This window comes from Xyrauchen texanus, chromosome 19 (assembly GCF_025860055.1).
Source record: "Xyrauchen texanus isolate HMW12.3.18 chromosome 19, RBS_HiC_50CHRs, whole genome shotgun sequence".
Lineage (NCBI taxonomy): Eukaryota > Metazoa > Chordata > Actinopteri > Cypriniformes > Catostomidae > Xyrauchen > Xyrauchen texanus.
In genome coordinates, this window is record NC_068294.1 from 33,989,026 (window position 1) to 34,005,995 (window position 16,970).

Consider the following 16,970-nt stretch of genomic DNA (forward strand, 5'->3'; position numbering starts at 1 on the left):
CGGTGATACTGCCCGCTTGCCTGCACTCAAATGCCGTTTTCACGGCGACCCAAAGAAATCTTGTAAAAAGCAAACATGCCTTATGTGTAGAAAATGTGCCCACAATCCAGTGTTCACCCCTACACACAAGCATTACACTTCCCGTGTCCCTATCAGAGCCCACTCACATAAAGCGGGCACAGCCAGCTCGAGTGTTAGAGTCAATAAGCGCGCCCACGAATCCGTCGCGCGCCCTTCTCTGCCAGCTCTGTCACACGGCCAGCAAACACCTCTCTGTATGTAAGTCCCATGCCCGTGACTATGCTCGCGCATCACTTCACAGATGTGACTCTTTCCCCATTCACCTCAATCGGAAGTCACTCACAGAACAGCCTGTCCCTGCTGTCTGCGAGCAGTCATGCATAAGCACAGTAAGCGGCTCACACATTCTGTTCAGCTCGCTGTGTGCGGCAATCAGGGCGACTTGGCCATTCACCCTCTAGCGTTACGCTTCAAAGCGTGGAAAGCTATCCCAGGGATATCCAAATGGGTGTTAAGCACAATAAAACAGGGTTATTTGCTGCAGTTCGATCGCCGCCCTCCCGCTTCAGAGCGGCTCGAAACTACTGTGAACACGGAAGCAGCCTGCATGCTTCGTTCAGAAATAACAAACCTTCTGTGCAAAAGGGCCATAGAGAGTGCCACCTTCTCTGAGCGAGTCGGGGTTTTACAGCCGTTATTTTCTTGTCCCCAAGAAAGACGGCGGCCTCAGACCAATATTAGATCTCAGGGTTTTGAACAAGGTGCTCGCAAAAGACCGTTCAAAATGCTTACAATCAGGAAACTCCTCGCGCATGTGCGCCAGGGGACTGGTTTATTTCTCTCGATCTGAAAGATGCCTACTTTCAGATTCAGATAAATCCCGTCACAGGCCATTCTTGAGATTCAGCCGACGGCCAGGTTTATCAATACACCGTCCTTCCGTTCGGCCTGTCTTTAGCACCCGTACTTTCACAAAGTGCATGGATGCGGCGCTCGCACCCCTGCTGAGTCAGGGCTTGCGAATTCTGAACTATTTGGACGATTGGCTGATTTTGGCACAGTCACATACGGAGCTTCTGTCTCACAGGACAGTTCTCCTCAGTCATCTGAACAGTTTGGGTCTTGCAGTCAATTGGACCAAGAGCTCACTACAGCCCAGTCAGGCAATAACCTTCCTTGGAATAGAACTAGACTCCATGGCGATGACGGCTCGCTTATCTACACAGCGCGCGCGCCGTGTTCAGCGACTAGCCGCGTCCTTTCAGATGAACAGCCTCATGCCTCTGAAAAAATTTCAGAAAATGTTAGGTTACATGGCCTCAGCCGCAGCAGTACTTCAGCTGGGTTTACTGTGCATGCGCCCGCTTCAGCATTGGCTAAACACCCGCGCGTCTCGCCGGGCTTGGGCCACGGGCCGCCAGCCGATCAGATTGACTCAGACCTGTATCTCAGCTCTGCAGCCCTGGGCAGTGGCCGAACTGGGCAGAGGGCTATCAGCGGGGAGTGACAATGGGAGCTGTATCTCGCCGAAAAGTCATCTCGACAGACGCGTCCAACACGGGTTGGGGCGCGGTCTGCGAGGGCTCTCCGGTTTTTGGCCTATGGTCAGTTCAGGAAAAGCTCCTTCACATAAATTGTCTGGAAATGATAGCGGTCGATGCACGCTGCGTGCGCTTCCTCCCGGTCATTCAGGGTCACCACGTCCTGGTCCGTTCGGACAACAGATCTGTGGTATCCTATCTAAACCGTCAGGGCGGTGTCAGATCCAGGAACCTCTTCCATCTGACAAAACGCATACTGAGTTGGTCCCAGTGCCACCTGCGCTCGCTGAGGGCGACGCGCGTGCCAGGCCACCTGAACGACGGCCCAGACAGACTGTCCAGAGACAATATTTCCCCAGGGGAATGGTCCCTGCACGCTCAAACAGTCCAGAAGTTATGGAGCATATATTCGGCAGAGCAGAGATAGACCTCTTTGCGTCAGAAGAGAACTCTCACTGCCCAGTATTTTTCTCAGCGAGGACGCGCTGGCCCAGGACTGGCCCAACCGCCCGCTTTATGCATTCCATCCCGTCTCGCTATTGCCACAGGTAATGCAGAGGATCAGGAAGCAGCGTCACTCGGTGCTCCTCATAGCCCGGCTGGGAGAATCAGACATGGTTCCGGAGCTTACGCAGCTGTCACTGACAGCCCGTGGCCCATTCCAGTGAGAGCAGATCTCCTCTCTCAAGCTCGCGGCACGATCTGGCATCCCCACCCAGAGCTGGGCTGCATGCGTGGGTGATCAGCGACTACCCGTCGCTTTGCCAGAAGGAGTAATAAACACTATCATAAGCGCTAGAGCCCCTTCCACGAGAAGACTCTATGCGTCCAAATGGTCTGTGTTTTCAAAATGGTGCACCGACAGAGACCTGGACTCACGGACATGTGGGGTGTCGTCGCTGCTCGTGTTTTTACAAGAGCTGCTGGATAAGGGCAGATCTCCATCCACGCTCAAAGTGATGCGTGGCGGCCGTCGCGGCGTTCAGCTGAACCCTGCACGGCCAGTCACTGGGAAAAACGAGCTGGTCATCCGGCTTCCTCAGGGAGCTAGAAGGATGAACCCCGCGCCCCCATCGGTTCCTATCTGGGATCTTTCCGTAGTTCTCGAAGCTATGAAAGCCCCCCCTTTCGAACTGCTTCAATCCGTGGATTTGAAATACCTTTCACTCAAAACCGTTTTTCTAACTGCCCTGTCATCAGTTAAACGTGTGGGAGACCTTCACGCGCTGTCTGTCAGTGCTGCATGTCTTGAGTTTGGACCAAGTGACTCCAAGGTCATTTTAAAGCCTAGACATGGCTATGTCCCCAAGGTGATCGGTACTCCTTTCAGAGCACAAATCATTTCCCTATCGGCGCTGCCAGCATCCGATAGCTTGAGCGGCGCCAATCTCCTTTGCCCAGTCAGAGCACTGAGATTGTATACTGCGTGCTCCGCCTCTTTCAGGCGCTCTGAGCAGCTTTTCGTTTCGATTCGGGGCGCACCAAAGGTTCCGCCGCCTCGAAACAGACACTGTCTAGATGGATAGTGGACGCTATTGCTGCCGCGTACGCGTCAAAAGACCTACCATGCCCGTTAGGCATTAGGGCTCACTCCACTAGAGGCATGGCCTCCTCGTTGGCATGGTCCAGCGGGATTTCCATTCACGACATATGTGTGGCAGCGGGCTGGGCTTCCCCCTCCACCTTTGCCAGATTTTACAATCTGGAAGTGCCCGCTCTGCAGGCAAAACTACTAGCGGTTTAATACGCTACAGCTCCCCTGGTGAGCTGCACTGACGGGACACATTCCACACAGACCGGCACCGCCGCTCTGTCTTTCCCTTCCCACTATGTGCTTATGTATTACACACACACTGGCCCACACTCTTGCCGGCCAAATATTATTCCCCCACTCACAAGGGCTCCCCCGGGTCCCCCTACCCCCGGGGCTCATGCAGTGGATGCTTGGCGTGCACGGCGTTGACAATGGGTTCCCGTAGCGTAAGCTAGCTTACACAATACGAGAGAACCTCTCGTAAGAGAACTAATCGGTTACCTAACGTAACCTCGGTTCTCTCTAGATGAGGGAACGAGTATTGCGTAGCCGGCGTGCTTCAGCGCCACGGCGATTTTCGCTTCATTCAATGAAAACCAGGGTTCCAGCCTACGAACTTACGCTTATATGCACTCTAGCCACGCCCATTCTGGCGGGCTTTGATACAGTGACGGCGCTGGCTTGTCATTGGACGCGAGTTCACTCAAGTTCGTCTATAGGCTGCAGCAGTTGCCGCAGAGCAACCAATGAGCTCGCTAGCTAGCCCGCTCAAGGTATGCAGCTGCTGCACTGCGTTGACAATGGATACAAAATTAAGGATAATTTTTTGGCTTCAATATCTCAGAAAAGATGAATCTTTCTGTAGCGTAAGCTAGCTTACGCAATACTCGTTCCCTCATCTAGAGAGAACCGAGGTTACGTTAGGTAACCGATTCGTTATAGCTGGTTCTCCTTTTCATTTTATCTGTCTCTATCTGCCACTGTAAATAAATGGCCAGAGCTCATCAAATACTTAACAGAGAATATATATTTCATTAGTTTCATATCAAATGTGTATAATTATAGGATGTGGTGTGATTAAATAAAGAAAAGGAGATTAATAAAGATTCTCTCCTGTTTTAACATAGTGCCCCTGGGCACACTAGGACTTGTATTTTTAGGGTGGCTGTAGCTACCTACTATTTCTGAGTTACAATGGGACTCATGTTACTAGGCCGCAGAGGTCCAGTCTTTGTTCTCCAGCAATGTGAAGACAAGGTGGCTGAGATTCATCCTTGTTTATAGTCATCAGTCATGTTTCCATCCAAGAAACTAATAAAATGTATGCGCAAAATCGGAGTATAGCAAAACAATTTGCGATAAAGCAGCATTTTTCATCCCATGTTTTGAGAGAATAAATTCATCACCTCTGGGAAAATTGGAGCAAAATGGAAGTTGAAGCCACTGTTGCTCTTTCATTAAATGTAATTAATTATTTGGGATTTAAATCATGCAAACAAAACTTCATGTTTGCTGGTGTTCAGAAGCAGATGCCTTATGCCAGAGAGCAAATAATGGAATCGGGACATGACCCGAACCAGATTCGAACTCTGGTCATCTGCACATAAATGGTTAATCTAGCTCAACTGGTAGAGCATTGCGCTAACAACACAAATGTAATGGTTTTGATTCCTAGAGAGTGCAAATACTAAGAAAATAGCTTGAATGCATGTTCCGTTGGATAAAAGCGTCTGCCATTTGAATAGCTACTGTGCACTAGCTGAAAGACCACATGTCAGGCGGATTTAACTTTTAACCCTCCTTTAGTGTCAACGCTTCACAAATAACAAAGTGACAAACGTCAAACTCTCATAAACTTTACTTTATGTACTTTAAAACTTCTGTTTCTGTTGAATATTCTACTGAGGATTGTTCTGTATTAAGTTTGGTTAGTAGTCTTACCACCAGCATCCAGATTTGATTTAAAAGCCCACAGCCTGAGCTCTTTATCAGACTCCAGACAAATCTTGTGAGGTGCAGCAGTCCTGAATGAGCTGTAAACACCAGACTGCACTGATTCCCCTAGGATACACAAACAAACACAGTTGCTCCAAGAGGGGTCCGGAGGAAATCGGCCTGGCAGAAGAGCGCTTAAACCAGTCTCAAGGGCCAGAGCATGGAGATGATACATCTGTTTTTGAGCTGCTGTTGTGCCATAAAGCAAACTAGACCAAACAGGAATCCTCAACTGGTTCCTGTAGCTCAGCTGGTAGGCTATAATTCTAGCAACCTCAAGATCAGGGGTTTCATTCCAAGGGAACAAACAATGTTTACCATGAATGCACTGTAAGTCGCTTCGAATAAAAGCTTTTGCCAAATGTATTAATGTACGTCCAAAAATGTCCTCGGATAGGAAGTGATAAAAAATGGGTGAATGGGCTTTTGCAGAGCTGTATGTCCTACAGCAGGTGGACAGGAACAGGGAACTTATTGGTTCTGGCTGGCAGTGATTTAGTGCATTCGAATTTACCCCGCTGAGCTGTGAGTTCTACAAGGGCTTTGCCATCACACAAAGATGTGTTTTCAGTAAAAGTGCAATACAGTATAAACACTGGCAGATGGGGAGAGCGGAGAAAACACCCGTGGATCGCAAGGGGGTGTCATGATACACATCCTGTATGTATGTATGTATGGTCTATCAAAGACTTTCCTTTAGCCACGCAACTGTTAGCTTCACCCTCGGACAGTTATGGGTTTGAGTATTTCAGCATGGAATCAGCCTCCTACAGCTGCGAGAGGGCAACTGTTGGAAACTATTTGACGGTGTGTGTTCCTTGTCTTTGTGTTTGTTTTAGGTGATCTGTGTGAAGAGGTGGTTGACCCCTGCCTGCCTGGGTTTGACCTTTGCCAACACGACTCCAAGTGTGTTCCCCTCATTAAGGGCTACAGGTGAGTGTGCGAGCTCCATTGAGAAATGGGAAATGGGAGATCCCAGTATTTAGGTCAGAATATTAGTGAACTTCACAGGAAAAACAAGCATGACCTCCTTGACACCATAGCATGGTCATGTTACATACAATAGAAGTTGTTGTTCTGCCAGATGTAGCAATTGTAGAAGTTACCTTTTGGCCTTTTTTAATGTCTAAACTGTGTTTTTCTTGTGGTGTTAGGTGTGAGTGTTTGCCTGGTTATGTTGGCCAGCACTGTGAGCAGGATTACAACGACTGTCTGGAGAACAAATGCCAGCATGGGGCAGAGTGTGTTGATGCCATCAATGGTTACACATGTGTTTGCAAGGAAGGATTTAGGTAAGACTCACACATTGGGGATTCCAGTTGTATTCTGTTGTTCAGTTAAGTTTATGATTTATTTGATATAGGATATATAATTTTATAATTAAATAAACTAACCCTAACCCCATTGTTTGGCATTTTTAGAAGTGATAAAGACTTAAGCTGTGTCCCAAACGACACACTATACACTATGCACTTACAAAATATACTATGCACTCAGCCATGCAGTGTATTATCGTCCCAAATGGAACACTTAATGGATGTTACTGCTTCAATACATTCTGCATTTAACTGACGAAAGTGATGTTTCAAGCGCACGTGATGTGTTGCCACATGCTTTAGCATGTTAGCCAACCTCAGTTCAACATTTCTATATTAAACAACATATGCATTTACATAGCTTGGGGTGATGGTAAAGTAGAGTTCATCTCACATTTGTAAGTTGCTGTATCCACTGAAGTTTAACTAGCTGCTACATTCTTAATTATATACAACAGTTTTATCAGACCAGCATTTCTTATTTAATCGTGAACAACTAAATTAAATTAACTAGAAAGGTTTAATACTCCAGCTTTGATATTTAGCCACTGTTTCACAATAGAAATGTTACCATGAGAGTTATTACTTTATTTATGGCAACATATCAAAACATCAAAGCAAGATTTATAAAAATAAAACCATTATAAAGCTAAATATTCCTATTCAGTGATGTAAACTCCCATTGATTTGTCCCAAGCAGGCTTCAGTGAACAACATACAATAGAGCATACAGTCCAAACGTGTGCACATTTAGAGAAATATTGATGGTTTCACATATGTTTACTTCATAATTATTATTCATGTCCATTTTTTGACAACAATTTGTGATATGAAGTGCTGACAGGCTCTAATACTCTCATAAGGTGAGCTCTATTTCCCCAAGATAGAAGGCGCACAAGTTTAGTTCTCATTGTAAATTTGGTGTTATAGAAGAAGAAAGTTATGACATCATGCCTACCTCAGTGCCCACATGACGGGGTCTTCTGCATACCATACCTTATTAGGATATTAGATAGTTCTGTGCACATGAGTCTGCTCTCTGTCTCATTACATGAATGGAATCCACATGAGATCAGTAAAAGAGACTGTTATTACAACTCGATTATGGTTGGGAGTAAGATTTATGCATTAGATAATGGGTAATTTGTCATGTTTACACTTAGTATTCATGGCACTAATGCTAAAACTAATGCTATACTTGGCCATAGTCACATGAAATGGTCTTGGAAAATGTTTCGATATAGAGCATTATCAGACTTGTGGCTTTAGCTCCATTGTGTTTATATGGATCTATCAGGTCAGTGTTATATATATATATATATATATATATATATATATATATATATATATATATATATATATTTTACAATGAATTTGAGCTTTTCTTACTATTTGTCTTCATGACATTAATTATGACTTTTGAACAATAACCTTAAAGTGTGAACTTTCAAAAGATACCACAATTATGCTTGTAATACAATAGAGTGATTAACTACAACCATTGAATTATTAGTATTTCCTTTTTAGCCTTGTGCTCAAAATAAGGGGGTGTAAGGCAACAGGTATGTCATGTTTATGATAAGATTAAATGCAAGTATAACTGACAGTAACACAATGACGTAATGATTGTTTGCAGTCATGAAATCAGAGTTACTCCCCTCAAAATCCAAATAGAAGTGGTCAAAATAGGCGATCAGGTCTAAATGGTGTTTTTTCACGATTGCACCTGTCCACTTAGAGAGAGAGTGAAGTCAAAACTGATGCACTAGGTTTACGGTAAACAGTTTATCTGTCAAAATAGCTGAAAGCATTTGGAATTATCCGTCATGTTTGTTTCAAAAAATCAGTAAATGATGGAGAATTTTCAGTGAACACAATGCCTAAACTAAGTCACAAATACAGATACAAATACACATACACTCACAAATTTGTACACACATTTAAGACCCCATGAAGTGCTTTGGTGAATGCAGTTTCCTTTCCTGTACATAGTTCCTATTGAAACTGGAAGTTGTGTTTGGACTTATTTAATGGCTTGTCTTTGTTTTTAAATAGCCATTATCATTCTGCTTTGCAGAAAGTCGTAAGACTGAAAATGTTAAAAATATATATCTGATTGAAGTTTCTTTTTCAATCTTTTTTTGTAGAAAACTAGCATAGAGATGCACAAAAATCCACAAAATGCTTATTTTAAACACTATTCTCTATTTCTCCTTCTCCCTTTATTTTGTGTGGGAGAATTGACCTACAAAAACAAACAAACTAGTTTATGCACACACCTGTTTTCATTGTGATTATGAAGCGATTGATCAATTAAAACAACACACATAGAAATACACACAGTACATACCAAGTTTCAAAGCCACTGTTGGCATGCTTAATTCTGTGTCAGTTTACCATTATTTCTGAGATACACAGGAGATTAATCTCCATATGCTAACTATAGCGTGTGTGTGTGTGTGTGTGTGTGTGTGTGTGTGTGTGTGTGTGTGTGTGTGTGTGTGTATGTGAGCGTGTATTTATCATTTTGTGGGGACCAAATGTCCCCATAAGGATAGTAAAACCTGAAATTTTTGACCTTGTGGGGACATTTTGTCGGTCCCCATGAGGAAAACAGCTTATAAATCATACTAAATTATGTTTTTTGAAAATGTAAAAATGCAGAACGTTTTCTGTGAGGGTTAGGTTTAGGGGTAGGGTTAGGTTTAGGGGATATAATATAAAGTTTGTTCAGTATAAAAACCATTATGTCTATGGAAAGTCCCCATAAAACATGGAAACACTACGTGTGTGTGTGTGTGTGTGTGTGTGTGTGTGTGTGTGTGTGTGGCATTGCACAGAACAATAGCTCTCTTCTCAGCACTCTACTCACTCCACCACAGGTACTAAATAGAGACCTGATGTTGTCTTGAGCACGGCATTAATCTGGCTTACTATCTAACCTTGGACACTCTATCAATGTTGTAACACCATCTCCACCTTTTTTGTGACGTACATTTATTAATAATAGCAAGAAAGAAAGAGAAAGAATGAATGAAAAGCACAAATCTAATACAATTTTGTGAGGTTTATGCTTAAAATGAAAAGAATTAAACAATGGTCAATGGGAGATATATTTCCGGATATATCTAACACAATTTATTTTAAGGACGTGTAGATATTTTTACTGAAAAACAAGACAAAAATACTAATTAAGAATGTATTTATTTTTTCCCCAGTGAAAGTTACCTATCTTTGGAAAGTGACCTCTCGATCTCTCTATCTTTTTCTCTTCCGGTTCTTCCTTAGTGGGCTGTTCTGTGAGCACCCTCCACCAATGATATTGCTCCAGAAGACAAGTCCATGTGACCAGTCTGACTGCCAGAATGGAGCCCAGTGTCTGGTCATTGAGGGAGAGCCTGTGTGTCGTTGTCTGCCTGGCTTCTTTGGCAACAAGTGCCATAAAATGGTCACAGTACACTTCCGTGGCAAAGATACCTATGTGGAACTCTCCGGCGCCAAAATCCGACCACCAGTGCACATATCCCTCCAGGTATGCCTGTAACCACTTCCTGTAATGCTTAACAATGAAACATAGACCTTATATTTCACTAGCCTCAGGTCAGCATATCATCCAAACTAGCATTCACAATAACCCTCTAACAAAATGTGTGTATATTTAAGCCATGATAAGCTATCTACCTATCTTTTTTCATCTGTGGTGCACAGACGGAGCCAGCTCTGGCCTCACTGACATTATGAGAATGTCACCTCTTGTCCAGCAGTATGAATAATGCCTCACCTGAGGACATATATTATGGTAATAGAGGTTGAGCTGGGCTGTTACCATTGCAATCAAGGCCCTGCGTCACTGGTAGATCTGCCATAAATGAGCCCATTGGCTCGCTGTCGGGAGGGCACACTAATGTTAATTAAAGTAGGAAAAATGTAAAAGAGCTCAGTATATTTTTATCTCCCTGTGGAGGTATCAAGGAGCAAATGTATTTCTGCATCTCATGCCGGTCCAGCACACTGTAGATTGAGAGGCCTTTCAAAATTAAATGACGGTAGTAATAATTCTGCATACTCATGGAATGGTATTTTTTCGTTTTGCTTTCTAAATGCCTGTTTAGGCTTATTCTACATTTTCGGCATGATAAGCATTAAATTAAATAAATAAATAATGTCTATAAACACCTTCACACCAAGTTCAAAATTAACCGTAATGGATGTCATTTCACATCTGACTTAGTTTAAACAGGCCTTTAAAGGCATAAGACAAGAACAAGCACCAGATAATGGGAAATATAGTATAAATAAAGCAATCAAATTAGTACTTTTTTTTTCTTTTCTAAATATTTTTGTAATTAAAATGACCCAAAAATAGGCAACAAAAAATGTAGTCTTCTGAAGCCATATAGTTTTGTGTGTTATTCAGTTAAAATCTTGTTCAAATCTTACAAACCTTGCAAATTTCTGCATATTCAAACTAAGCAGGTTTTGTTACAAAACATGCAAGAACCAATGACATTGTTATCAATAGTTTGATAGTATGACAAATGTATACATATTTTATGTTTTTATATCGTTTAGCACACATCTGACTTGGTATCAACAGGTCTTAATGGGCAAGACACGTTCAACTGGCACCAAGGAAATGGCAAATATAGTAAAGCAATTAAATTGGGTTTATTTCCAGCGTTCTAAGTAAAACTGTGCTAAATAGCACTAATGATTTTGCCCACCTGTGAAATACCCACTGACAGAAAAAGGGACTTGTGTATGTGCTGAATGCTCATATGCCTCCAGGCTAAAACGAGAAAGTAGTCCACTCCGTCTAGTCCTCCAATCCCAGTGCTTTTCTGTAAACGTGACCTGTTTACTCTCACAGTTGCTCGAAGACATTCTGTTTGATATCCTTGACTTAACAAAGAGCTAAATGCCAGGCCTAAATAGGAAAGGTACAGAGTGCTATCATGTAGGCCTACTCTCGTTTGTTTGGACATATCTCTTCACTGCTCTGCCTGCTTCTTCAAAACTCCTTTTGCAGTTTTCCTAGACTGATATTTATCTACTTATCTCTCTCTCTCTCTCTCTCTCTCTCTCTCTCTCTCTCTCTCTCTCTCTCTCTCTCTTTCTCTGCAGGTTGCCACAGATAAAGACAATGGCATTCTGTTGTATAAAGAGGACCATGACCCACTTGCCCTGGAGCTGTACCAGGGACACATCCGTCTGATCTATGACATTGCCAAGTACCCTCCTACTACTGTGTACAGGTGAGGATACAGAACATGCACATTTGCTTCATTCAAAAACTTGAAAAAGCTGCCTCAGAAGGCATCATAAGCGCACCCTCAACATGAAGGCTGTTCCAAAAAGTAAACAGAATAATTATGATGAATTCTAAAATACCTGGCCAAATTTTATGTTTTATGTGATGTCCTGGTGATTTTATTGTGTATGGTGAAGCCAAATACACATTTCTACATTGTGGATAATAAAGTAACTGGACTGAACTGAACAAATTCTGAGGCAACATGGCATATATCCTTCATCCTGCACTGAGCTCAGTGAAATAATACATGCAAGATTGTGGATTAGTAAACCCTGCTTCAATGACCAGCATGCAAGTTGCATGCTGTTCTTGGCTGGATCATGCTGGTTAGTGCTGGTTTGGTGCTGATCTGGCTTATGAAGCTGGTTAAACTTGTTTAAAAGCCTGGTAGGGTAAAGAGCACACCAGCATTATTTGCTGGGGGACCAGCACCCAAAACACAACATAAGCTAGTAAAAAGCAATGCGGAATTTTCTGCAGGGAAGCAAAAGGTTGATTTTAAATTAACCTTATTCAATACTGATAAGTATTGAAAACAATCTTGAATACAGTTAAACATGGACTATTTTACCAAATATTTGTGTGCTAGGCTTATTAGTGCTTATTAGAGTAGGATATCATGTCATTGACGTAGCTACATGCTAACTGTCTTGAAATCAATTGTAAAATGAATCTCCTTTTAAAATTTGTTTTAATTTAAAAAAATTCAATTCAGTTAAACGCATTTATTTTGCTATGTTTATTTTCCTCAACCAGAAACACAGACTTTTGGAAACACTCTCCATAGTCAAATACTTAAGAGGTGAAGTTGGAAAACTGAAATCAAGGTTTCAAACTTGGATGAGTTAGGATGCTGCCTTAGACGGCAGTCGGCAATTCAGCTCACTAGGTTTTGGAACAGAGCCACAAACATAATCACACCTGTTTTTCACGGTAAACATGTACATAAAGTGTGCAGTTTTAGCTGCTCAAGTCTGCCTCAGGCGAGAGTTTGTGTCTCACGCCCAGTTCCCATGTAAACATTTCTGATCTGCAGCCGCCGTGATTTCAGTGCTCATTGGAGCCCCTATAAACAGAGAGCTCTTAGAGCTCTTAGCCCTCACCTCCTGCCCTTTCAGCAGACAACAGGCTTGTTGAGTCTGGAGCAGATGGTGCCTGACTCCGGCCTGGTGGGTCACTGCGGATGTCATTAAGCTAGCACAGGCTTCTCTGTAATGGTTTCAAGAGCCCAGATTCATACTTCTAGAGCCAGTCTACAAACATACCTAATGATAACTTTGTTTCAAAGGATTTTAGATAGAGATCTGTGTCCATCCACATGTTTGGTAGGAAAGGGAATATGGTCTAAAGCAGGGTTCCCATTCAGCCGCTGATTAATCTGGGTCTGCAGAATTCGAGCGTGAACATTTCTGATTGGCAGCTGTTTTAGCAAGCAGCAGAGGTGAACAGTGGTGAGCTGGGTGCTCGGGCCCTGCCTGCCTACCTGCTTGATGACTTTGTATTGATTTAGTTCATCTCCTTCCTGCTTCAGAGCACCCCTATTCCCTTCTGTCTGCAGCAAGGCCCCAATCGATTTCTTTGTGACGGGTCTCAGAATGGAAAAACAACATTTCAAACAGGTTCCTTGTCTTGGTGGACTGGGGATGCATGCAGTTAAAAGCTCATAGAATAAAGTCTATGCACCCATTCAGAGTACTTGCACTTGATATATGGACTTTTGACACTTTGATTAGTAGAGGGGGAACAGGATCAGCACATGATGTAGGCTGGATTCTTACCTGCATTTCCCATGTAAACACCTTAACGCAACATGCCTGGAGCATGTATGATTACCACTTAACCATGACTCTGATAACCTGGCTCTGTTTTAACAACTGTGTATTCCCTAGACCATCTGTAATGTGATGCTTCAACAACCAATCTTGCGCTACTTGATAGGCCATGGCTCCTATGTGTACTTGCAAACTCCTATGTGTACTGCATATGTGGCATAATGTTCTCAAATGGTTGGTCAAGATTATGAACAAATAACATATTTCAAATTAGTTATAAAATCCAACAATGGAATCATAAATTGTGCTGCTTTAGCTCAGAAACTGAAAATTAATTACTGTGGATGTGGCATGATACTCACCCTCTCATTAGCTTTTTTCTCATCTTGTGACATTGTGCTCTGTGGCTTTGACATGTCTGCATCTCATTGTTTTTGGGCAAGGAATTTTTGGACATTGCCAGAACAAGTGTGAAGGAACAAGGAAGGAAGATTTTGTCCCTAGGCACTGCACAGCACACTCCAGTCTGGCGAATATGCTCCTGAGGTCTCTATGTCATTGTTAGTGCTAACTTTGTGGAACCAGAGCACACTGGTGCTCAATTTGTAATCTATCCCTAGACGCAATGCTTGGACGTGGGTGCACCGTCTGGGCAGCTCTCTTTCTTGGGTTTTCCCACCATGGAAGCTGGAGTTTTTAGGCTGTGGTTGGAGCATTCTTGAGCTTATTCTGGTTCAGTGGTTCTCTGCGGGTGCTTGACTTCAAATGTGGAACTGGGTCATAAAGACTCTGTGGGGCGATGATCACAGGGGAAAGCTTGCAAGATTCCCACACCATCTACAAGTCCCTCTCGGCTCCTCTTACACCTTGTCCCTGCTGAACTTTAGTGAGAAATGAGAACCTTACCAGGGAAAACAAGGAATGATGATGTGGTCATGTGGTAGTGGTGATGAAGGATAGAGTGATAAGAGTGCAGAAGCACTTGAGAGAAAAGCAGGGAGGACCTTGGGGAGGAGAAGAATTGGATATAAGACAGAACAGACCCCAGAGAGACAGAGATGCGATGAAGAGTGAAGGACACTTATCTCTGCAATGTGATCCTGTCTCGACGGAAGGTGTGGGTGAGGGGAGGGATGGAGAGAGTAAAATATGCACTGGGGAGGCTCTTAACTAGCAGTAATGCCTCATTACCATGAGATGAATGCTTGGACACATGCAGCGTGTTAATGTGCTGCCCTTTACTAAATGTCATGCTAATCTGAGTATTAGTTTAAGCAGCCATTTTGCAGTTCCTCAGCAGAAACGGTGGTTTGTGGAAACATCACAGGAAATTGAATGAGAATGTTCGAATTGCCATTTTCCCCATCCACCCCTCCTCCTCCTTCCTGCTCAGCGTGGGTTAGCCATTCTGCACCACGCCAAACCACAGCCTACCAAAAGCAGCTAATGTTTGCCATGTCAACTGGGTTTAACACTGAGCAGCACTAGGGTGAATAAGGAGGGTCTGGGTATGTTTTTATGGCCTGTTCCCAGAGTGAGTAGAGCATTTAAATGGAGAATAAAGGAGGTGATGCTATAGGGCTAGAGCTTAAAGGGACAATTCACACAAAACAAAAATTCTGTTATCATCTGTTAACACAGACTGATCTCACTGTGAATTCAGTGACACAAGGTTGAATGTTTATTCAGATAAAATCAGTCTGATCTTATTGAAATTAAAACCACTGTCCCCACTGACCGAAGCATTGTTGAATGCATATGCAAGTGTGAGCTCCACTTTCTGGGTGAAATGTCCACAGAGTGGCGCCAAAAGCGAGTTGTAAAGTAAGTTGTTGTAAATTATGTAATGAAGTTAACTAATATGCATATTTTACTAACCATATGCCCTAACCCAAACCCCAACCCTAAACCTAACCATCAGTGGAGTAAAAATTTAATCTTCTAATCAACCTCAGAATTGTTCAAATCTTTGATTATGTTAATGTGGGAACAGAACCTGCGAGTCTGCTCACACATTGCGCAATCAGGAAAAGGTAAACACATTTTAATTGATGCAAAGGTATCTGATGTGAGATGGTGCTTGTCAATAACTTGTCAGTTAACAGGGACATTTAGTAGCAACCAAATGTCGACATCCCATGTGATCACATTGTGCTACAGTGACACAAATCTATAGCATTAGCATACTTAATTATTTTCATCCAATGGATAGGAATCTTGCTTTTTGCCACCTATAAGTGTTTTGATGTTGCCTGTTAGCTTAAGTTCCTTGCTGCTTGGCCACACTCCATGACATTTTAGATGCTAAACAATCTTGTTTAGTAAGAGGCAGAATTTGCGTACAGGAGCAGTTTGTAACTGCGTCAGGCTGTCTGTGCAATGTCACTCTTAGCCAGTGTAAGCACATGATTGTGCTGCATAATTAAATCTGTAAAACATAAATATGTCTACAGGTTTGCTGATCTAGATAACTCTCCAAGATGAAAGAACTGGTAATAATCCCTAACTTTGTGTATGTGTCATTTATAATGTGGTTTCTCGCAAGGAAAAACAGAGTATTTTGTTTTCAGCTGACAGGAAATTGACTTCCCCTCATGCAAGAGGGGTGGCATGAGTTTGCTGAAATCTTCCACAGGTTTCGGTTTGTTTTTATTGAGTTCCATAATGGGCCGCTTGAAGCTAATATGTAGGCTAGGCACACATCAAAGACACTCCACCTTCTTGCCGCCATTTAAAAAATATTATGGCCTCAGGACATTTTCTGACTGTCAAAATATGGACAAAAGCCCAATCGTTGCAAATGCTTTCTTCATCTAGAGGAGTTTATCTATTGTGCCCCTTAGTGATCCTAGCCCTACATTCGAGAACATTTTGTCAATTCCAATGATTTCCGCTCCCCCCGTGGTAAGATTTATCTTCTGATTAAGTCTGTTTTCATTCTTATAAAACAGCCTTCCTTTTTGTTCCATTACATTCCCACCCTAGCCACCTTCTCCGCAAAATACTCTTCCCATTTCCTTCCTAGCCAGCATGTAGGCCCTCAGACCGAGTTAATGAAAGACGGCTGTCAAAACCAGAGACAGTGGATGAAAATGTCATTATATTATAATAAAGCCTGTCGTCCATGGTGGTACTGATTTATCAAATGAACGGTTGGGAGATGTTTGGGGGGTCTAGCCAACAGACTGTAGTGTTTGTTGCAAAAGCCTGTTTTTAAACAAAATTGAATTATGGGCCTGTAATGCAAACCACACGTGTGCCTGTGTTGGTGCTTTGTTCAGCCAAGACCTCAATGAACCCTACCCCCTATATCTGGGGACACTGATCTCTATCCGCACCTATGGCCTCAGCATTTTTGCAATGGAAAATACAGTTGTAAGCACAAATATTAACTCCCTGCCCACAAAGAAAATTTCAATGTTAGCCTGTTTGTTTGCTTTATGTAAAGCTATGTTCGTCTGTTGGAAGTTTGTGCGA

At 42.9% G+C, this 16,970-nt stretch overlaps 2 protein-coding genes across 2 annotated transcripts in view; one reads left to right on the forward strand and one right to left on the reverse strand.

The window, feature by feature from the left end:
* The window catches only part of LOC127660139 (slit homolog 3 protein-like), a 214,405-nt gene that overhangs the window by 182,136 nt on the left and 15,299 nt on the right, over window positions 1-16,970 (forward strand). The window contains exons 29-32 of the mRNA XM_052150230.1: window positions 5,931-6,024; window positions 6,246-6,383; window positions 9,696-9,939; window positions 11,532-11,662. Coding sequence (XP_052006190.1) covers window positions 5,931-6,024; window positions 6,246-6,383; window positions 9,696-9,939; window positions 11,532-11,662 — 607 coding nt within the window. The remainder of the gene's footprint in view (window positions 1-5,930; window positions 6,025-6,245; window positions 6,384-9,695; window positions 9,940-11,531; window positions 11,663-16,970) is intronic.
* The window catches only part of LOC127660143 (stanniocalcin-2-like), a 264,689-nt gene that overhangs the window by 43,900 nt on the left and 203,819 nt on the right, over window positions 1-16,970 (reverse strand). The window lies entirely within an intron of this gene.